At 40.8% G+C, this 23,693-nt stretch overlaps 1 protein-coding gene across 1 annotated transcript in view; it reads left to right on the forward strand.

Annotated features, from left to right (window-relative positions):
* LOC134063580 (CUB and sushi domain-containing protein 1-like) overlaps positions 1–9,571 on the forward strand; it is a 232,763-nt gene extending 223,192 nt beyond the window's left edge. The window contains exons 61-70 of the mRNA XM_062519171.1: positions 1,232–1,405; positions 2,645–2,818; positions 3,577–3,650; positions 3,876–3,987; positions 4,775–4,954; positions 6,314–6,475; positions 6,588–6,700; positions 6,959–7,046; positions 7,263–7,386; positions 8,970–9,571. Of these exons, the coding sequence (XP_062375155.1) occupies positions 1,232–1,405; positions 2,645–2,818; positions 3,577–3,650; positions 3,876–3,987; positions 4,775–4,954; positions 6,314–6,475; positions 6,588–6,700; positions 6,959–7,046; positions 7,263–7,386; positions 8,970–9,129 (1,361 nt within the window). The 3' untranslated portion in view covers positions 9,130–9,571. The remainder of the gene's footprint in view (positions 1–1,231; positions 1,406–2,644; positions 2,819–3,576; positions 3,651–3,875; positions 3,988–4,774; positions 4,955–6,313; positions 6,476–6,587; positions 6,701–6,958; positions 7,047–7,262; positions 7,387–8,969) is intronic.
* Positions 9,572–23,693: the final 14,122 nt, after the last annotated feature.

Raw genomic sequence — 23,693 nt, forward strand, 5'->3', positions numbered from 1 at the left:
GGCTGGAAATGTCTTTTGATACGAGATGGGCCAGATGGACCTGCCAGTGCAAATCAAACATGAGCTCTCAGATTCATCTGTTATTCATACAGGAGTGGGACATATTCTATCAACAGTTTCATTATTTCTAGTTCTAAGATCTGCAAGCATGTGATGCTGGAAACTAGAAGTGGTGTTAAGTAAATAAATGGTTATTTCATGATGAGCATCTTGCCTTGGATATTTTTATCCTTTCAAAATCTTGATATTACCACAAAAATGACACCGGCATCATTAACAAAAGATTTCTCCCTCTACAAACTGCATTTCATTAACCTGGTAGTATCACTTAATCATGCTACATATCCCAGCATCTAATGATGCCGTCGGAATGCTACTCTGAAATAAAAAATAGAAAATAACTTGAAAAGTACTGTAGATATCACACACACACACACACACACACACACACACACACACACACACACAGAGAGAGAGAGAGAGACACACACACACACACAGACACACACACATACACACAAAAAAAACATGTTGGAATCCGGAGCATCCCGAGATCAAAAGATTCTGGGGTTTTTTGATCCTGCTTTTTCACACAGCTAGTTGGATTATTTCCTTATAAACACTGAAGGGATATATCCTATGAAATGTGTAAGATCTGATGCATCAGATGTCAGGCATGCCATGCGGAAGGAGTGGATACCAAGTTATTGGTGCAATGCAGGAGAGGCCAGATCCCCAAAAGAAAGCAGATACCTGTAGTCAGTCTGATTTGAAGCAAGACAAGGGAAACTGTGCCTCTCCACGTATACATTTCTGTACGGCGTACTGTATGTCATGTGGGATATATGCCGTATAGGCTCAGTGATTCATGGGCATAATCCCATTTAATCATAGCCCGTATCCCTGTTTAATTCAAATTCATGCATTTACTGCACTGGGGCGAATGGTGAAGCAGGATTAAGTGGGATGCTGTTTTTCATCATATTTTCCTAGAGCAAGTGAACAAAAGGTGCATAATAAAACAAATTGATGTTTTATACAAATATATATATATGTGTGTGTGTGTGTGTGTGTGTGTGTGTGTGTGTGTGTGTGTGTGTGTGTGTGTGTGTGTGTGTGTGTGTGTGTGTGTGTGTGTGTGTGTGTGTGTGTGTGTGTGTGTGTGTGTGTGTGTGTGTGTGTGTGTGTAGTTATTTATTTCCCGTTGTGTTTTATTTTTCCCCGTCCTCAGTGGTCATGTGTGGCCACCCTCCGGCCATCCGCTTTGGGAAGGTGGAGGGCTCGGACCTGCAGTGGGGTGCTAGCGTCGCCTACAGCTGCTTCGACGGCTACCAGCTGTCCTCACCTGGCATTGCCACCTGCGAGGGTAGCGGCACGTGGCGTGGTGATATCCCACAATGCTTGCGTAAGTTGAACACTTTCAAGCCCCTAACTCATACATTTGGCATGTAGCTGTTACAGTCCCAGAAACATACAGTATTTATTACTGTCAATTTTCTGTCATAATGCTATAAAATTATTCAATCAGGTAGCATTTTTCTTTTTTTCTTTCTTTTTTTTTTTGAAAGGCAGTGTTCCACCTTCTTTTAATTGTTTTTTTCCATACATAGTCTGCAACGTTATTTATTTATTTGTTTGTTTGCTTGCTGGTTTTAGAGTTATTTGTTTATTGTATGGAAGTTTCTTTTTTAAAGGTATTACCTTGAAGAGCATGGCCTGGGGAAAACGGCCCACACATAACAGTGTATTTTCCAGATAATTGTGTGCCAACATTTCCTGGAATATAACACAGGGCAAAAGAATCTGCCTTGGCCTTTGTGTTGAGTTTTTGTTGGTGTATTATGTGTCTGTTTTTCTTTATATTCTCTGTTCTTTTATACCATATGCTCTTAAATGGAGGAGACAGCTGTTTATTTCAGTGTCATTGAATGCTCAGTACTGACACACTATTGATTTGTAGGACTATGATTTTTTATATTACAGACTGCCATTATTTGGCATTTAGAAAAAGAATCAGTGTATTGTAATGCTAGAAGCATGCTATACAGTACATTTTCATGGTGGCTGTAGACAAGGTGTCTAAGAATGGTGTTCGACATGTTGTTAGTCACAGTAGTGGAGAAAAGAACATGACTTGACGTTAACCTAGTGCATTGATGGCTTTGACAGCTCTGAAATGGGCTGTGACACCTTCCAATACAAATGTCAGTCTGTCTTGCATTGATCCTTGGAGCACTCGGAGTTTTGCCTGAGCGCTACACAAGACTCGCCCGGCATGCAGACAGAGGCAGCAAAAAAGTCCTCGGGCCCTGACTGCCAGCCTTTGACACTGTCAGGCACTATGTGCTAAACTCAGGTTAAAAGGTGCTCTTAAACTACATGCGCAGAATGTGTTGTCATCAAAAGCGCCTGTGGCAAGTAGCACCTACTCCAGAGACCTGTGCAGGAAAAAAAATAGCAAAAAAAAAGCAACAACAAAAAAAAACCTGTATAGTTGACAAGTCAAAGCTACCGTAACTTTTTCAATTAGCGTTAGCGTTTTGGCCTTGCGGTTACTGCCAGTATTCCTGAACGCGCTCACCTAAAGTGTTGAGACAGATGCTGTGTGTGTTTGTGCATTTCTGAAGTGATTTGTATTCCGCAGCTGTGCTCTGCGGAGACCCGGGCACACCGGCGGAGGGCTACATGGAAGGGAAGCAGTTCACCTTCAGGTCGGAGGTCACCTTCTACTGCAGGAGCCCCTACATCCTGGTCGGCTCCTCCAGGAGAGTCTGCCAGGATGACGGATCGTGGAGCGGGGTGCAGCCCACGTGTGTAGGTGCGTTAGCATGCAAGTGTGGCCCCCGTGGTGCGCTATCGGAGGAATAATCCACCCGACCGGCTGTCATTATCACAACAACAAACACCTGACGGTCATCAGGACCTCTGCAGGAAGTGGAGGAGCCTTGCGTTGCCAAAGGGCTTTTTTGTGCTGTAATTCCATGACTACCTACCACACAAATTCAATGTTGATAAGGTTTCGTGTTTTAACGCATATTCAGATTGGTTTGCAGTATGCAGTAACTATTGAGTTATTATAGTAATTTCCTGTGTATTAGCTGCATTGTGTATAAGCCGTGGGACAGTGTTTTATGCCAGTTAAAAGAAACAAAACCGTATTAATATCATATTAACTGCCCCCATGTATTAACCTCATAGCTGAAGACATTTAGCAAAACCAATGTATAAGCTGCGGCTAATAGTTGGGAAATTATGGTAAGACCTGTTACATTCCAAAAAAGCTTAAAATTCTTTGCAAACCCTTCTGTTATTTGTTTACACAAAAGGACCTTTGTGTATGCTCCCTCTGTATAATTCTGAGTAAAGGTGCATTATGTTTACTGTTCAATGCTAAGTACTTAAGAGGCCATGTCACTTTTGTTTTCAATGGCAGCTCATCTAGCTAGATTATGTTAATCAAACAGGCCCTTATTGGGATATTGTTATCTGCATACTGATTCTGTAATCCTTTTCAGTGTCTGTCTGAGAAATGAGAGGTAGAAATACTAATAGAGGAACATTGCATTTCATATCTAGATCCAGCGTTCAATTCATGTAGAGATCCAGGAACCCCATCATATGGGATCCCAATCCAGGCTCAGGGATTTGAGGTGAGGGGCTCTCTAATGATGGGCTGGCTTTTGTGTGTAATATGTTCATAGTAAAACACATGCAGTGTCATGATGCATGGATCATTTTGCATTTTTCCTTAAAGATGGTGTCTTGTATTGTATTGTTACTAATTTTATTTGAAGATTTACATAGAAGCATGTTAAAGTGCCACTGCTGGTTTTGTTGGCATTAGATAAGAAAACAATGTCATGTTTTCATTCTAGGTTGGGAGTAAGATTTTCTTTAGATGCCGTAAAAACTACCACATACTGGGATCAACGACAAGAACATGCCTTGAAAATTTGACATGGAGTGGAGTACAACCAGAATGTATCGGTAAGGGACACACATTCCACACAGGCAGTTAATTTGTAAGTCAAGTTTGCCTTAATCCAAAAGCCTGATATTCCTCAGGCACTAACTAACTAAAAAGACTACTGAGTATGTGAGCAAGGGCATGTGGAATAGGGAGACCGACAACAAAGCGAAATATTGTTTCAGAAAATGTGCCTTTTTTTATTGAAAGCACCACTTTGGTTAGGCTTTGTCTCATACCAGTGTCATGGTTACAGGCCTCAACCCCTAATAACCCTGGGGATTAGGGTCTTGAGCTTTATATGTGAATTCAAAGACATATCATGACAGAAAAAACATTGCGCGACAGTCAAATGGAAATGTACATTTGAGGTGGAAAAAAAAAAAGAAACGGGTGATTCATGGAAGAACAAAAGTAGGGATTGCTGGTCTCAGCAAAAAGAATTAAAGTTAGCCAAGTTTAAGCTCTTCGTACATGAGTGGTAAATCTGTGGGTGAGGCTGACAGCGCACCCCGTGAAATCCTTCAGGCTCCTTGCTCACACAAAGCTGCTTCGCTGAGCGGCGAGACTTAAGTTGACTAACTCGGAGGCATGAAGATAGAGTTCATATATTATGTAGGATAGCAGTGGGGCAGGCGTCAAGAAATCTTCCCCTTCCTGATGGCTAGTCTTTATCAATAATATGTATGTGGGCGTGTGGTATTTGTGTTATTGACCCCAAACTCTCCCGCCTGTCGCAGTCTGATGAAGTTTGTGTGTGTTTCTCCTCTGCCTCCCCCTACCTCTTCTCTTCCCTTTGGCTGGCAGCTCATGGGTGCAGACAAATAGAGACACCTGCTCATGTTGATGTAAGGTCCATCGATCTGCCCACTCTTGGATACACTTTAATGTTCACCTGCCAAGATGGCTACTTCCTCTCCGGAGGGTCAGAGCACAGGACATGCAAACCAGATGGGAGGTGGACGGGGAAGCCCCCGGTCTGCAAAGGTACACAGACAAATGAGACGGCCGAAGTCGGCATGTGTGTAGTGTCATCCCTGTGTATGTCCACACTGTTGTTGTTGTGTTATCCAGTCATGCAGTCTAGACAAACAGAGAAAGACAGACACAGGCAAAGACAGGGAGAGATACAGAGCCAGGCGGAAAGACAAACAGATAGACAAGTAGACAAACAGCATCTTTGGGTATCAGACATCCGGTAAATAAACTGTGCATCAAGCAGCTTGCGTCTGTGGACAAGGCCCCAAGATGCAAAGCTTTGGAGTGCATTTCTGTTTATTACTGAAAAGAACTAGAAAGAAAAGTGTGAAGGCTACTGTGACTGTATGTGTTGGGTGATGAGTGTGTGTGTGTGGGGGGGGGGGGAGGGGGGTGGCTGAAGAGGAATAGAGAGACTGGTTAAGACAGAGATAGGGGAAGAGAAAGCGAAAAAAAGAGCAAGACAGAAGAGAAAGAGAGTGATTCTGCAACCTTGTATAACTCAGTGGATAATGGCCCCAAGTCTAGGCAAGCTTTGGGTCGTCATACAATTTTCATCTCTTCTGCTAAGACGGGCAGGACCCCCTGAGGGCCCTGCTGGGTCAATATATCATTTGAGACAAGGGAGAGAGCAGGCATAAAGCTGCTGCAGGCAAGGAGGAGAAGTCACGGTTGTTTATCCACCTATGATAACAGTGATGTGCAAACAAGTGGTCTCTATTAGGTTTTGAACACCGTGTGCGATCGTTGCTCTAGAAGTGGTAATGGTCTAATGTTTATTTGTGTGTTTGTGTGACGTATATCATTTGCATAAACATGAGACTATTTTTTTTTTTTCTGTTGCATCACAGGAGAGGCTCGTGCGTGCGTGTGTGTGTGTGTGTGTGTGTGTGTGTGTGTGTGTGTGTGTGTGTTTTTGTCTCTCGCCATTGTGTTTGAGGGATGAACTAGCCATGTCAATTTGTTCTGCAATTTATGAGGACTCGTGTTAATTTGCTCATGTTGCTCAGGCGCGAGTAAGAGATGTCAAATAGTGTTGGCCATTACTGCTTTTCATGCATGCGGAAGCGGAGAAGGTCACACTTACAAATGCCAAGTTATCAATTACTCTTTGTCTTCCAGTTGGGCCAAAAATAAACAGCAAATCGAAAGGCGCAGATTCAGATGTGCAGAAAAATAAGATCCGTGGTAGGTATCCCCGCAGGCTCGTTTTTAAGCTTTAACTCCTGTGAAGCATCTGCACCTTTCATCTTACTTGTGCCTGACAATAGCGTCAAGAGTGTAAAAAATTGATGAGAGTTCTTACAAACAAACAATGGCGTTTAGAATGTGTGCTTAACGTCACATAAAAAAAACACTATTCCTCAGTTCCGGGAGATGTGTTCGCCACCAACTCGGGCTGGACGGGCTACTACGAGCACCTGGGCAAGCGGCAGGCCGCCACGCTGACAGTGAACGGGTTCAACGTAACCACGAGCAGAGTCAATGTCACTCTGCTGGAGCAGAGTGGTGTGCAGATTAAACTGTCTGGTACGTAATGAGATGTCTGTGTAATTCCATGGTCACACTTTCATCACATAAGGCCTGTCCCGGGGTTTAATAAGGTATTTATTAGTAATTGCTGACATTATCTTGTGCACAGGGACGTACAAGAAGGAGGAGAACCATTTGCTTCTGAAGGTCTACCAGATTAAGGGTCCAACTGAGAAGTATTATAGTAAATTCAAGAATGACAACTGGGCAATGGATGGATACGTAAGTTCCACAACAGAATTAGCATATTTCTGCTGAGCATTCTTTAGCTGGCAAGCACTTACATTTTTATGAGGAACATCATTTCTGTGTTTATAGCTTTTTAATGTGGCCTACAACAAAAATGTGTACATGCATGCAAAAACTGTGTAGGAGAGGAATACAAATTGTATTGGCATAAGGGCATAAAGGATATGCTTGTGAAGTTAACGTTGCACAAGGGTTGACATTTTCATTTATTTTCCTGTTTTGTTGATGCAGGTCACTGCAGAGTCTGACAAGAAAACGTTTGTTTACCAGGGTCACATTCACAGCAAAGATTTTGGTACATTTCAGCTAACAAGACAAGGTATATTCACCCTGTATCCAAAACAAGTGGATCATGCATGCATTGTAATCGTGAAACTGAGAGGTTAATCCTTGTGTACAAACTCAATGCAGATCAGATCATCCATACAGTGATTCGTTTTAATGAACACAACTTAAATACTGTTGCACAAATACAGAATAATGACAGTGATTTCTGGTTGAGGGTTTTTCTCACACGGTCTTGTCTAAAATACAGGTCTACTGACGACAGATAATACTCTCTACTATGGCACAAACAGCAGTTCTGTTGCTGCAGCTATCCTTGTGCCATTTTTTGCTCTAATACTATCAGGATTTGCCTTTTACCTCTACAAACACAGGTAAGGACTGTTATCTTATGCCTTACACATATAATGTCCACATTTGATGAATTGAAATCTGCAATGTCTGTTGGTGATGGGAAACTCCTGTGCCTCCATATACTAGCGATCTAAATTGCTGTTCCAAAGTTATCCATACTTTTATTCTGTAAAAGAACAAAGCAACGTTCACGTTTTCTCCAACCACCATGTATAAAAGCAAAGCAATGGAGTTTTCCATAGCTAAAACGATAAACAAGAAGAAGAAATCATCTGTCTCCTAAATATCATAAAGCATGACAATTTCTAGTTATTAAAATAAATAAAAAAATTGGCAGGGTACTATCACAAGCCACAGATGACAATGAGAGACCCAAAGACGTTATAAGGGGCGGAAGCAGGTAAGACAGAGACTAAATCACCAGGCAACTGCCCTGCAATTTTTAACATAACCATTGTCCTGTTTTATTTTGCTCATTTCGAAAAAGAAGCGTTCTCACAAATCCAAGACAAACCTGGGAGGAATTGCTACACAAGCGTGTCGATTTTAAAGCCCATAATAATATCCATTCTTGTCAACATAATTTTTACCAACTAAATATCATCCTGTTTCTTTTGTGAACATTTCCCTGAAGGGTACCATTTTCTTTTAATGTGACGCGCTGAATTTTAAGCAGTACTTGTGCGGAATGTTACCTTAGAGCAAAGATAGTAGGTTGGAAAGAATGTTTGTTGTAGAAGACATGAGGAAATCAGGTTCTTTACTTGTAACCATTGAAGAACTTTTAAAGGTTCCACATCAATTCCAATGAGAAAAAGTTATTTTTGGAACTATTTTTAACTCCTATCACAGTATAGAAAGGGTCCTTGTTCTTTAGAAAGGCGTGTGTGTGACAACAGTTTGAAACAGGAACCTTTTTATATGAAGAACCGCTCACAGTTAACACAAGTTACAAAAAAATGTGTCTGTCGTCAAGTAGAACAATATCTGAGTGAAGTTTTTGTTAGATTTTATGCTCAGTTGGGCCAAAACAGTATTCCGGTTAGGAAAAAGCCTTTATGCATTGTGATTTTTTGTATTAACTTGCACATGCTGGTTTCTTTGTGTTCCATCCATCTTGTCAGTCAGCATTATAATCTCTTCCACATTATCTTGTGTGTGTTACTTATATGACTGACTCTTCATATGAAACTCTTAGATGAAGGATATTGTATGTATGTGTGTCTGTGTTTCCAACAAAAATATGTATGAAAGGCACAATGAGATACTCTTATGCCTTTTCTTTAAATGTTAATATATGTCAAATGAAAAGTGTTATTGTTATCCTGCTTCAGAAAGACATCAGAATATGCAGTATGTTCTGCTTTCTATTGTAGAAGTGTTTTTCCTCCTAGAACTACTGCTTCTAATTTATTTTACATACAGTATATGGTAGTATCTATGTGATTGGTATGTAGTGTGTATGTAGTACTATACTACAATGTAATCCCTCTAATGCATTTTAGTACATGTAACATAGAATTTGCATAGATTTTAGTGGATGTCCTGGCATATTTATTTCAAAAGACAAAGTGATACATAATCCTTCTCTTTTCTTTTTCAGAACAAGACCAAAAGTGCAGTACAATGGCTACGCAGGTCATGAAAACACCAATGGACAAGCATCATTTGAAAATCCCATGTATGACACAAACATGAAGCCTACAGAGGCGAAAGCTGTGAGGTTTGATACAACACTGAATACAGTCTGCACAGTGGTATAGCCCCCATGGCTGCTATGGGAAGGATTCATCCATTGTGAATTCACTGCGCTAGCTGTGGTTGTCTCATATACCAGATGACAGTTAGTCCTGTGTGACTGCAGTTTGGGACTAACGGAAACTCACTTTGGGACACATTCTTTAAGGTTATGACAGACACACTAATCTATGACCATTTCTGACTAATTGCCATAGAAACACATATTGAAGATGACCGGAAAGGGATGATTTCCGTGACGGAGACATCATGCTTCTGATTGAGGTCACAAAAGACAGAACATACTTTCTAGGATCAAGGAGTTCTGCCTCTCGATGGTTCAAACAGGATGAAAGTTCTGCGTTGGCTTTGCTTTACTTTCATTTCTGAAATCTCGCTTCCCAAGTCTTCTCTTGGGGAAATACTGAAGTGTCTTGAAAGGCCACATAATTGTTTTGGTGAAAGGGGAGGTTTTTTTTGTTTTCTTCTTCTTTTCTTCAGTGAAGACATACTGGCCTACAAAGCAGAAGGCAACTTAAAACAATATTGTGGCTGAACATACTAGACTTGTCCATCTGCAAGCAGAAAATATGCTACAACTAGAACTCTGTCAGCAGAGGCTCAGAGTTTACCCCCAAGATGGTGGAGGAAACTCACTCAACTTTTACGTTGAAAAAACATTATCGCACAAATTTTGCACTAGCGTGGTGTGAATGGGTTCTGAGTTGGTTTCAAATGGGGAAAAAAAGAGATAAAAAGACAATACAGGGTTTCTGACCATGTGTACATAAACATTTACAGATCCACAGAAAGCATGTAAACATGCTATGTTTTATAGAAAGGCTAATTTAATTTTATAAATTGGTTCCACAAATTAAATTATGATTCATAATTGCACATAATGATGTAATGGTTGTGAACATCATAGGAACCATGTAGCTTTCTTATTCTTTTCACTACCATGCCATTGTTATTTTTATACCCATTTTAATGTGAGGTGATCATGCTTTTTGCAGCAGAATGGAATGAGTGAACTATTCTGAGTAGCCAAAAATGTCAAAAATGTAGTACCTGGTATCTCCTGGTAATACATGAATGTTGATTTTTCTCCTGAGAAGGGTCAAGTGGTGGACACAAGTGTCCATCTCAAGTAGGAGTACGGTAGCTGCTGGCGTACTCACAGAGCATTATGAGATGAGGTGAAAACACAGCCCTGCATTATCTTCAAAATTACCTTTATGTTTACATCGTCACAGGCCTTGACTTACTTTTAGCTGTTTGAAGTTTTTCATAACAGTTTGCAGTTTTATCCAGAAGGGTTGCAAATTTGCTTATATATACATATATAAATATATAAAATATACCTCTTGTGCAGAAGGCTATAATTTTTTACAATGCTGGGGCAGATGAAATGTTTATTTTTCATATATTCTGCACTTACTTTAAAAAATCACTGTTTTGATTTCTATGTGCGTGCTCATTCACATTTCCGTGGCAAAATTTACTTTTACTTGATAGTCGTTTATTTCCAGTTATCTTATTTGCGCTTACCATTAATGAGACATTGGATCTAAGCAGACATCCATACCTTGTTTCTCTGAGTAACACTGCCTTATGACATCCAGAAACATGCCCGGGCTGTTCTAGATTACCCATGTTCCCATAAAGTTGTCGACGAGAGGTGGGCTTTCTTGAGTGCATATTCACTGTGATTCTAATGTCATGGGTTAGCTTGCTGATGTTCCTACTACTTTACATTTGTGCATGTACAGAATTCATATGATAAATGCACATTTTTTACTGTATGAACTACCTACAATATTGATTATTTTGATCATGTTACCATATGCACTGGCTTTATAAACAGCAGTGGCAGCGCAAATTCATATTTACCCTCAATGAAGTGACTTTTCATACCAATTCGTAATTTTTCAGTTTAGAGGACGAGTCCCTGGAACTGTGTAAATCGGTGTTCCTAAAGATTTGTTTATTTCTTTAATCTTCACAAATAGTTGGACCTTATTATTATAAATGAGCGGAATCTCGAATCAGTGGGTAAGACGATATGCACATATTGTGGCTTACATAGTTCATTCCCATAGAAGGACTCAAAAAGTTCAACTTGGAGCTGTCCATGAAAAGTTTAGAACACAGTAAGTTTTCGGTAATTTGTGTCTTTTGTTTTTTGTTTTTGTTTTCTTTGTTTATTTTCTGTTTATTTCTTTGTTTTGTTTGGTGTTGGATGGGTTCACTTCTTTCCCCCCACTGTTTGCTTCTCATATTATGCATCTGACAGCTGTTAATCCATGTCTGCCTTTCTTCAGGCTTGCTGCAATAATGTTTTTGTTTTCTATCCCTGTAAAATATTTTGCCAACAAAAGAGCTGTAAAACTGCATTTTAACTACAATCATGCTATTTGACCACATAATCATGTTATCACGTGCTGCTGACTTGAAGTAGGTGCAAAAGAAAATGTTTTTGTATAGAAATATATTTTTTATGAAGAATTTGTAAAATTATTAAATATGCTGTACTTTTTTGATTAATGTAGGTACAAAAAATTGTTAAAATAAATGTTTTTACTGTACAAAATGTAAAGTAATTGTTTATCTACCAACAGTTATATATCTATGGTTAAATTTTTTCAACAAATAATAATATATACGGGCTTTTATGGAAAAAACTGAATCTGCTCGTATGTGCTCTTTGATGTGACAAAATATGAATCTGAATCTGTATTGAAGATTGTTAAATGACACCCTATTTTGCAAAGTATAACTTGAGATAAATATTAAAAATTTGTAATATAGCTCTTTCATTTATGCTGAATATTTGTCTACACTTCAAACATGAATCAAATCACATGCTTCCTCAAAGATAGATGTTCCATTTACGTTTACGTTTACGGTTTAACAATAGTCTGCTTACAGATCACCATCAACAACAGCCATTGACTGCCTCTCTGAACTGATATGTCTTTTTAAACCTGGACTATGACAGCCTTGTTTACTGAGATTAGAGTAGTACCATTTACATGTATACTGATTAAGATACTCATATGCAGTACATGGATATGTTTTTACATGTAGAGCATAATACATTTTATAGAATTTCCCAAGTATTGTCATATGAATATCAGGAAATACTGTTTGATGTGTCTTCAAACGCGTTAGTCAGAGGTTGTCTGGCTGGATTTCGCATTCCACTCTGCACACAGGATGTTCAAATAAGCATGTTCTCTTCTTATTATGGTGCACACAGTGCTAGACATGAACACCATAAACACAATTCCCTTACCAGTTTGCAAAATGCTTTTTAAGAATATGAACATATGGTCTTCATTAGAATCCTGGTAAATACTGTAGATAGCTACAATAGCCTTATACTGTAGATTATGGCACCATAAACACTACATTGGAATCCTGTGGTTACTGGGTTCTGAAAATGGTTTGAAAATGAATAAAATAATTTGCTAAAACTTCAACTATTCCTAAATAGATTGGGTGTTTTGCAGCGGTAATTAACCTGCCAACCAAATCTTATCTTTTAAAAAAAAAATGATGGGACAGACAAATGGGGACATCGTTCCGAGTGTGAGCACACTTCCAGACACAGGTCATTTTTGTGTCATTACTTTTCGACCATATTTCTCTTTTCCTTTTTGTCTTTTTTCAAGTGGAGATTGCATAGCTTTGGAAAGTGCTGGTCATTTCTTCTGTTCAGTCTATTGATTTTGTGTCCTCTCAGTCTGAGTGCAAGATATCACAGTGTCTTAAGGGGTGACATTGATTCTGTTTGTTTCCTTTAAGGTGGCCTTAATCACTTAAAGATTGTGCCATGCCAGACCAGTGACCAGTTTTCAACTAATACCTTGTTGTCCACTCTAGTCTTTGCTGAGCTGGAAAATACAATTTGCCATGGAGTAAAATTCTGCATCATCGTTTTGGGCACATTTAATCAAATTCTCCATTACATAGTGTATGTGCTTAAGTGGCATCTGAGAAAATGAGAGTACAGCACTCCTAGTCATATATGTAACTTTTTTTCTCTTTATTGTTGCCTGTGAACAGTTAAGTGGCATCTGTTCTGAAATAGTGTTAGATTAGCTTTAGGGAGTGTGGAGAGAGGGACCTCTTTAAGACCCGGGGATGAAATATGAAGGCCTCCTCTCTGTTATCAAAGCACATGTGGCCCCAGAACCACACTGACCAATTAAAACAGGCCGTTTCTAACGGCTCCAGAATAGGGCTTTATCGAGTGATGCATTTGCGCCGTCTCAGTCTCACTTGAGCGGTACAGCCACTGGGTGGCACGTGGGAAATCCATAATCAGTGGCACATATTCAATTTATCTTTGTTAGTGCGTGTTTGTAGCTCGAGGCCCCAATCCAATTTCTTGCCTTGTGGCCTCTCAGCCTTGTTATTAGTTGTGGTCAAGGGCCTCACCTCAGGACCTCATTAGGCACAAACACTAAACACTCATTTAAATATAATCACTAGTAAACAGATCACACCCTGTGAGATACAACAGGCATGTTTAAACCCTTTATCAGCTTTAATTATTAATGCATGATAATGTGTGTGTGTGTGTGTGTGTGTGTGTGTGTGTGTGTGTGTGTGTGTGTGTGTGTGTGTGTGTGCGTGTGTGTGTGTGTGTGTGTTTGTTTGTGTGAGTGTGTGTGTGTTTGTTTGTGTGTGTGAGTGTTTGTTTGTGTGTGTGAGTGTGTGTGAGTGTGTGTGTGTGTGTGTGTGTGTGTGTGTGTGTGTGTGTGTGTGTGAGAGAGAGTACACCAAAGATGGACATGCGTCATCTGGCAGTGAGATGGAATAGGAAATCTGTATGCAAATTAAGTCCCAGAGAGCAGCAGAAACAGTTAGTTTTCTCTCCATGCTTCAAAATAGTCATGCAACACTGACTTCCGTTCTTTGGACTTTAATTACAGAAATGTTCAACAATCACAGGCAGTGTTCATTCACAGAAATCATCACACAATCAGTGGTCCTTAAAGCAATGATCAAGCCTTCACCAAAGATCCTTCTTAACACATGGCACAAACAAACCTCAGTTTCTCCTGTCCTTTTAATTCCTTGTTTGTTTCCCACTGTTATCCTCGCTGTGAACATAGGTCCCATATCAAGGCAGTAGAATACTTTGGAACATTTCTTGAAGTGATATTATAGCCTATTAGCCTGGCTAGCGCCTACCACTTCTCAAATGAGACGTGGTCTGGCAACCAGACGTTCATTTTCTCGTATTTGAAAAAAATGCCCAGATCCGTTCATTGGGCGCCACGGATGTCTATCAAATGCGTCTGTGCATTGCTCATCATGGTCTTGCTTTCTCCCCTGTTCTGTGCTTGGCCACCAACATCAGGCGATAATGTGGGTGTTAGTTTCCAGACTGCCTTAGCAGCGTGAAAGAAATCACCGCGCAAGGCAGGATGGGAACACCCAGGCTAATAGCCTATGGTTTTATCATATCATAAACATCAATGCATGTCATTACGTTGACTGTGTAAAGAATTCTACCTCAGCATTACTCGACTAATTAACCACCTCTTTGGTCAATATAAGAGCTGCTGAACAGTGACTGTAACCTTATGAAGGCGCTCCAGTATCAAAATTCCTCTGGTCCATAAATATTCTCATAATTGCAACATAAACTTTTGCTGAGAAGAGGCATTCAGGGCTTGTGAACCATGTTCATTTGCGTCTTGCTTTATATAGTCGCCATGTTGAATACCAACAGAAGTTGATGGAGTGTCTAGCACAGAATAGCAGTCTCCTTAGCTTATGCAAACTTGCAGAATCTTTAGTTTAACACCAGGCAGATAGCCTGTTCCCAGGGGTATTGCTTTCCTGAGACAAAAGCATCAGTTTTACTGTGACCATGAACCTTCTGGATGCAACTTTAAGCTGATAAAGTAGTGCTTATCCTCGCTGACTCATGCTTTTTAGTGAGAGGCTTGAGAGTCTCCCTTTAATGGCCTCTTGAGTAGCCTTCTTGGTGTTGGTCCACTTCATGCTCACAAAGTCACCCCCTTCATTTAAAGAGTCGGAGCAACTACGGGCAATTTTCAACCTGGTGATGTGTGTGATGGGCAGTCTAGTGTATCATCCCCTTCGCTTGTCCTTCACGTCTTCCTCTGGAGTATGTCTGGTAAATAGCATATATGAAGATTTGATTGCTGTCAAGCATTTTTGCCTAAAAGGGCATTACAAGTGGCCCACTTTCTAGTGCGTCACAACTTTTAGTTGTAGTTGTATAACTCTGTACTTTTAGTGACAGTTGCAAGCTATTCTTTGCTTTGTAACTACTCAGTAACTGTCTCATTTCCTAGAAAATGACACCTCACTCTATCCTCTGTCACTCAAGTTTTTATCCTAATAAATGATAGCTTGGTAGGTTTTTCTTTAAAGAAATGACACCGGTCCTTGTTTGCTTAGATCTTGGCTTTCATCTTATGCATTGCGTGTTCACAGAAAGACAACGTCCAACCCCTCAAATCCTATTTGCATGCAAGCCACTAATGGCATTGCCATCTTTCAAAACAGGATTGTGCTACTGGATTCAAGCAGTCTTGAAAAAGTGCTCCCATCTATATATCACTCTTGTCTTATTTGACAGCCAGAGTTTAGGTCACGGTATGTGATCAGCAGATTCAGGATGCCTAAATTGACAACTCAAGCTGCTGTAACCGATGTAAGCTGTTGATCACAGCAAACAGGATGTTAGCCCATTTCTTTAACGATGTTGTTCAGTGGTTTATGTCTACATTTAGTCACGGACAGAAGCCGCAACAACACGTCACCTCCCGTAAGTTCATTTGGCAGATACTTGTAAGTTGTATCTAAAGACGTTTTTGAAATGTGCTCTCACTGGCAGTCGAACCCATGGACAATGCTGTAGGGATGAGTCTCCAACGGCAGAGCTGTAGCTCAGCGACAAATAGAACAACAAACAGATCAAAGTGTTTAATCAATAGGCCATGTATTACATAGTATGAATCAGGTTGCATTTCACACAGCTACCCCACTCATACTGTAGGTGTGGGTTTGTGCTGCTAGATCTGTTATGTATGTGTCAAATCATTCCCTGTCCACATGACCTGCTTCTGGACATATGGCTATGTGTGATGAAAGAGACACAGGACTTTGCTCACCTACCGCAGTATTTCAGTCTATAAAGACCTTTCAAAAATGTTAAATGACGACTCAACCCCACACAGACATACAACAACACAAGCAGACACACACACACACACACACACACACACACACACACACACACACACACACACGGCATCTGCTGCTAGTTCCGGCCCAGAGAGTTTTGTTTGCATGATGCCCTTACTGCTGCTAGCCATCACCTTAGCGCCACAGCGATTCTTCTGGCCACTCTGCCTGCCCGGGCCGCATCAACGCCCACGACGGCAGCGGCGAGGGAGTGCCAGGGGACGCTATCAATGGCGCCCAGTCATGTGTGTCAAGGCGTTTTGTTCAGTTCACTGGTGCCACGCCGAGACGTATCGACGGGGCCACCCTGTCACCCGCGGACAGAGATGGAGAAGTCGGGACGGAGCATTGTGGAGCTGCCGAGATCCCGTGTGGGATAAGTACACCTGAGGGGGACCACTCACACTGGCTTCACAGCGCAGAGTTCACAATGGGGCAGCAAGCGGTGCCATTCAGTTGGTGTGAGAGGGAGCGGACGATGATGACCCACCCGCATACTTGGAGACCCGAGTGCTCCATTGAAAGCCTCCATGATCCATCCAGCCCATTTAGCTCCTTTTGTTGAGGCCTGTGAGTTGCTTTTTGCTCTCAAAAGGGGCTTTGACAGTTCTGGGGTGTGGCAGGTGCATGCTAAAGCCTATGAAAGACACAGTCTACCTGAGGTGGGCTCTCATCACATAGTGAAGATTTGTATGTTTTCAATTTGACCCATATGCTGTGGGATACAAATATGCCCAATATTAAAGTGAATTACATTAGAGGTTGCCAAGGGGTATGACCACAGACCACTAGAGAACATTTTGAGATGAATGGAACCACAGAAATGTTAATTTGCCTAGACAGATCATCTTTAAGCCATTTTTACTTTACTTCACTTTACTTTACCATATTTTACAACTTTACACAGTCTACATTGAATGCAGATTATTTCCAAAGAAATGGCCTGACGAGAAGAGGTAAATGTTGATGATGTAAATGAGGCTGTTGATCACATTTGTCAACAAAAGCCAAACACTGTTTGGGTTGAACATAACTTTCAGTGAATTAGGCGTACTTACCCTGTTGTGAGTAGCATTTACTGCCAGTCTTATTCTATCACATCAGTCCAGAAAAGGCTTTGTCTACTGATGTTTTTGTTAGATAACTCCTGCTAAGTAGAAATAAACAGAACTTGAAATAGAACCCTGGCGAGTCCTTTTTTTTTACACTTCTGAGGAGGTGGTGAAGACTTTGGAGAGTAAAGCTTCACAGTTTTCTTCCTTCTCTCCATGTTCCGTCACTGTGTGTAATTAAAAACTGTATTTTGTTACTGGAGTTTATCAACTAGATGTGCAACAACATACAATAATTTGTATTAGCTGCATTGTGTATAAGCAGATTAATCCACTGTTATGCTGATAACACACAGCTCTACCTCAGGACAACCCCCACTTCATCTGCTCCCCTGCCAACATCCACACTGACCACATGTCTGGAGGAGATAGAGGCTTGGATGAACAATTCTAAAACAGAAGCAATTCCAATTGGCTCATCACATTAGCTCCGCTCTTCCACCATCACAAATATCACCTTCTCTGGGCAAAACATCTCCCTGTCAACATCTGTCACCAACTTGGGTGTTAAAATGGACCCACAACTCACCTTTGACACCCACTCAAACATCTCTGCAAGACATCTTTCTACCACCTCAAGAACATCGCCAAACTCCGTCCAACTCTCACCCTGGGCGATGCAGAGAAGCTCATTCACGCCTTTGTCTCCTCCAGGCTGGACTATTGCAATGCACTCCTCATTGGGATCTCTGGCAAGAGCATCTAGAGTCTTCAATACATCCAGAACAGTGCTGCCAGGATCCTGATGAGAGTGCGCAAGCATGAACATATCTCCCCCATTCTGAAAAGTCTTCACTGGCTCCTGGTTCATTTCAGAATTGAATATAAACTCCTCACCCCCCAGACCTCCTCACGCCCCCTGCGGTAAACAAACATTAACACCCTTCAAATCCCCAGAACCAAGCTCCACAGGATGGGTGATGGAGCTTTCTCCGTTGCTGCTCCCAGGCTGTGGAACGCCCTTCCTGACCACCTGAGGGCCCCACAGACATTGAAAACTTTAAAAAATAAAAAATAAAAAACACTTTAAAAAAAAGCTTTTTGTTAAATGTATTTTGTTGATGTGTGTGTGTGTGTGTGTGTGTGTGTGTGTGTGTGTGTGTGTGTGTGTGTGTGTGTGTGTGTGTGTGTATATATATATATATATATAGTTATATACACATATGTGTGTGTGTGTGTGTGTGTGTGTGTGTGTGTGTGTGTGTGTGTGTGTGTATGTGTGTGTATGTACTGTATGATCTATTTTTGCATTATTTTTTATCTGTTTTTATCTATTTTTCATTTGCATTATATTTGTGTAGCACTTTGAGATTGTCCAAAATATAAAGTGCAATATAAATAAAATGTATTATTATTATTATTATTATTATTATTATTATTAATACCATATTAACTGCCCCCATGTATTAACCTCATAGCTGAAGAAATTTTTCAAGATCAACGTATAAACCGCGGCTGGTAAATTACTCTATACTTTATCCATTATTGATATATCTGATCCATTATTTATGTATTTTATGTATTCAATTATTGATGTATTTGATACAGACATGCAAGTGTACATATTATCAGCCAGAGTCAAGCCTCCGAAACCTACAATCTCTGAATGTGCATCATTACCCTGCTAGCTGACCCATAGGACATAATAATGCTAGGATGTTTTACAGCCATAGCCTTAAAGAGCACAGAGACCACTGAACAAAGTGGGAGCTTGATTAACGACTGTGGTAAATTGCCTTTGCATTGCTGATCCTTGTTGTACATCAACAACATCATCTAATTACATGTGCACCACTCTAAATACATATTATTACATGTTAATAACCTTAAAGCTAAATCTAAGTCGGACCACTATCTTGCGACACCACAAGCTAATGCGAAAAATGCTACATGCAAGTTAATTACCCATTAACTGCCATTCGCCCAAGGTCCCTTATCGTATAAGTGTGGCCTGTGACGTTGATATGCTTTCCTCCCCTTGGGTTCAGAGGAGGCAGTGAGGAGTTAATGACTCAGTTGTTGTTGGTGATTACTCACACAGGCGCACCAGGGTCTTCCTCTGGCGGGGCCAGTGTCATATTCAGTGCCCAGATACCTGCTGGTGCACTTGGGTTGCACTGCCTCTGGCTTGCCTGGCTCTCTGAGTCTCCCGCTCCCCGCTGCTCAAGCCGCTACAGCGGGAAGGTTAGACAGCGCCTGTCAGGGTATAGACGTGTCGCTCGCGCTACAAGAAAATAAGACATTTAGGCCAAGTGGAAAACACAGCTAATGGGAAGAACATTGGGAGGGCATTCTAACATCTTGCTTTTCATAATAGCGCTAATTTCCCCTGCAACCATAAAACATCATTTCATGTTTTAAGTGGCACCTAATTGTGGCACAGTCCCTTAATTCCTCTTTAATCTGTTGCTCTGTTGTGCCCAACCCCATCATCACCCTGTAGTCATTTAAAAACAGTCAAAAACATTTTCCCACCCCAAGATAAGCGGTTCTTCTAAACAAGCGATATGGAGAGATTATGCCCATTGAGTGAGCCAATAATAGCACACAAAATCTTACATTTTATTTTGTTTTGAAAACGAAACCAAGTCAGAAGGGCAACATCAGTCAGTTTGCTCCTGTCCAGACAAATGGCATTAAGGGGGAACGCATTGAAGCTGTGATGGCATCCTCACGCTCCTGTGATTGTAGTTGACTAAGGGCTAGGAGACACCTCCACAGTATCTAAGCAGACCCTAAAACCCCTCTGATCTGAAATGGGTTATAGTGTTTATCCAAACTGCCTTGCTCACTCAGTTGCTGTATGGAGTGACCAGTCATCAGGTGAAACTGACAGAAGCTAAATGAGCAATTTCACTTAAAGCTGTATGAGAATTAGTTTTTTTCGTCTGAATTGAATGGATTCATTTCACATCTATTCACCCCGTGTACCTAATTATACCAGCTTCCCACTCTGTACATTTCAAACACAATGTCCATAATGTCTACGATCTCTGAGAATCTAGTTCCAATCTAAAACTGCGAGGGTTCACATAATGAACTCTAAAGCTATTTCATACTGAATGAGAAAGACTGGTCCACTGCCAGAGATGGCATTGGATACTTTATCTTTCTTTACATTGGCATATGCATGTTCTCAATTTCCAATTTAGTCTTATGTTTCCAATCCCTGAGTGCTGATTCTCTGAGAGTCCACTGACCTCAGAAATGACGCAGAGATTTGCTTCCTTTAAGCCATTAAGGAAGGAGCCATTGACATTTGACCTGTCCTCTTATTCGCTCCCTTTAGCCTTAAAGGGGCATTATGAGTCAATTCTCAAGTGCCCTTTTGGGATCAATCTGTCTGCTGAACACTAGTGTTGGGGGCCAAAAAAATCAATATGTAACCAATCAAATTTCAGTATTCAGTACTCGCTTTTTTTTTGTCTTTTCATTTTCAAGGCCTCTCTTTAAAAATAAAAATAATGAAATAAAAAATTCTCAAAACTATGGCAGAAATCAGACTTAGCGCGCAACTCACTAAGTTCACAAAGCCTGACAAGGAAGCCATACATATAGGCACAAGCCAAAGCCGCAGTGCAGAGCAGAGCAGGATCCTGTCTTTGTAGCTTAATCCTTCACGCATATGTGTCTGGGGTCTGATACACACTCATTTTTTCACCAAAACGCAGTTATTGTACCGTCAGCCCAAAGTGTGTGTTTGTGTGTGTGTGTGTGTGTGTGTGTGTGTGTGTGTGTGTGTGTGTGTGTGTGTGTGTGTGTGTTATATTTCTTGCTGTATTTTATGTGTTGTGTGTCAGTCGCATGACAATTCAGTGTATGCGATGTATATCTTCAGAAACATCTGCTTCTGTCTTACGGCCTGTGTCTATTATCATTACTTTTCCTGATTCCTCTAGATCTGGAGCTGTGAGAGTTCACATAATCAACTCTAAAGCTATATCACATGAATGAGACAGACTGTACCACTGCCAGAGAGTTCTTTACGTTGTCATATGGATAATGGTTTTAAATGTCCAATTTTGTCTGATGTTTCCCAGTCCTGTGTGATGCCTTCTGAATCTCCACTGTTTTGTCTGTATATTGCCACAAAGTGACAAAGGTTGAGTTATTCAATTGTGATAGGAACTGATATGGGTATGACATAGTAACTGTTCACTGTCTGATGCATAGCAGTGTCTTATCTCCTAAAATGTGTTTTTTTTTCTTTATGAGAGATACTTAGGACAATTCACAGTGATTTAACTTCTGTTTAGAATTGAAGTAATTGATGTTTGTTTTATTCTCTGTTCTCGTTAGTTTTCCTGATTCCTCTCAGATGATGCAAAACACAAAAACACCGGCTAACTGACATACTGAGAGAGGTACTAACACTGGTCAGTCCTGTGCATATGCCACAGACAAACTAGTGGTGAGATGAGATGTGACAAGTGAAATGGAGTGGGTTTTTGAGTCTGAGCGAGAAAGGCAGAGGCACTTCTTCCCAGAGTCAGAGTACCTTTAGTCCTCCGACTGCAGACAAGAAGGAGATGTCAAGCACATCTACAAAAGTTATACAACGAATCCGAGCAGACAGGTGCATGAAAATGAAGTTTTTATGAGACAACAACCATAGAGACACCAGGGAGGCAACAACAAACAGAAATTGAAAACAAATACAATTAGAATAAGCAAAAAAATGTAGATGTACTGTATGTAGTGCACTCAACACTATTTACTCAAGAGTTTCAAGCAGAAGAGATAAAGTTGAGTTTCATAACTTGGCTATCAAAATCAGAACCTTTCATGCATGCACTGGCTGTCTCTCTGTAGTCGGGGAGACTTTCTCGGTGGATCCTGCATCTTTCAAAAGGTGCCCTTCATCCTGGGATTGGGCTCATGCCAGCGAGAGGAGGCAGGCACGGCAGCACCCTTAATTAATATTGACAGAGCATCAGGCCAACCGGATCAGCCCACCTGGAGACAGGAGAAACCAGGAGAGAGAGAGAGAGAGAGAGAGAATAGCAAAGACAGACAGAGAGGATGGAGGGAGGGAACAGTGGAAAACACACATGGCGTGCAACCCTGATGTAGATTTGCGGATGCGATATGAATGATATTCTTGACAAGAGGGCAAATATATTTCTTTCAATGTGTCTGTCCAGCTGGTAGCCTATACGGCATACAGTATGTTTGTCTATGAGCTGCTAAAGGAAGAGCATAACTTAGTGTTATTGTGTGAGAAATAGCTCAGCGAAGAGTTATAGAGTAAAGAGATAGAAATACTAATGCGAGAACTTTAGACTCCCTGTTTCTTTCAATGCAGGATATCTCAACTCTGTGGCCTAGATTCGGTCTCCCTCAGTTCAGATTTCTGAGGCAGACAGTGACAGGACCTTTCCTGCTGCTTGGAGGAGATCAAGAGTGCTTCTCTCCATCACAGAGGGAAGGAGAGAATTTCTTGTTCTTTGCATGCAGCTAACACTGAAACGCTCCCTTTTGATTGATTTACCACCATACTATTTTTTTTTTTTTTTACAAATGTAATCATTAAGCTCCCATTCAATTGTTGTCATTCTGAAAGATGCTCATTGCCACCCATTTCAGAAGAGGGGCAATGGAAACGTCATGTGAAATACCAAAAAATGATAATGTAAACCAAGGCGTTTCAGATAAAAATGTATAAAAAAGAATATGACCAATACAACTAGTGCAAAGCAATTCTGTTAGTCATGTTTGCAGAGACTGGTGGAGCTGGCTCTGGCTTAGCTGCAGCTGATCTACAGCGGTTCTTGTTTATCTCTGCAAACAGGCAAAACCGAACTGACAAAGGTAGTGAGCATCTGATGAAATATTCACTGAGGAGTGGAGTCAGCTAAGCGTGAAGTGTTACGCCGGGAAGATCAGTGTGACGTTGGGTACGCCTTTATTCCTAGAGAGAGAGGCAGAGGAACATCCTCCACACTGTCCCCAGAAAGCGCATTCCTGAAAACGCAAATCAATGAGGATTTTTTTTATTTTTTCATTAAGAAGGAAAATATCCTCATTTACAACACGGCTGAAAAAATTAGCAAATATTTATTGGTCCAGCCCACCAATCCTTTGTGGCCATTTGAAGCACTCAACAATCTGTTAAAAATCTGACATAGATGTATACAAAGTGACTTCAGGTACATTTATGTTGTAAGGGGATAATTAATAGTCATCTCACATGTAATTGTCATAGACCACCCAAGATTACCACTCACTGTAATTACATGTAA

Source organism: Sardina pilchardus, chromosome 18 (genome assembly GCF_963854185.1).
Source record: "Sardina pilchardus chromosome 18, fSarPil1.1, whole genome shotgun sequence".
NCBI classification, from domain to species: domain Eukaryota; kingdom Metazoa; phylum Chordata; class Actinopteri; order Clupeiformes; family Clupeidae; genus Sardina; species Sardina pilchardus.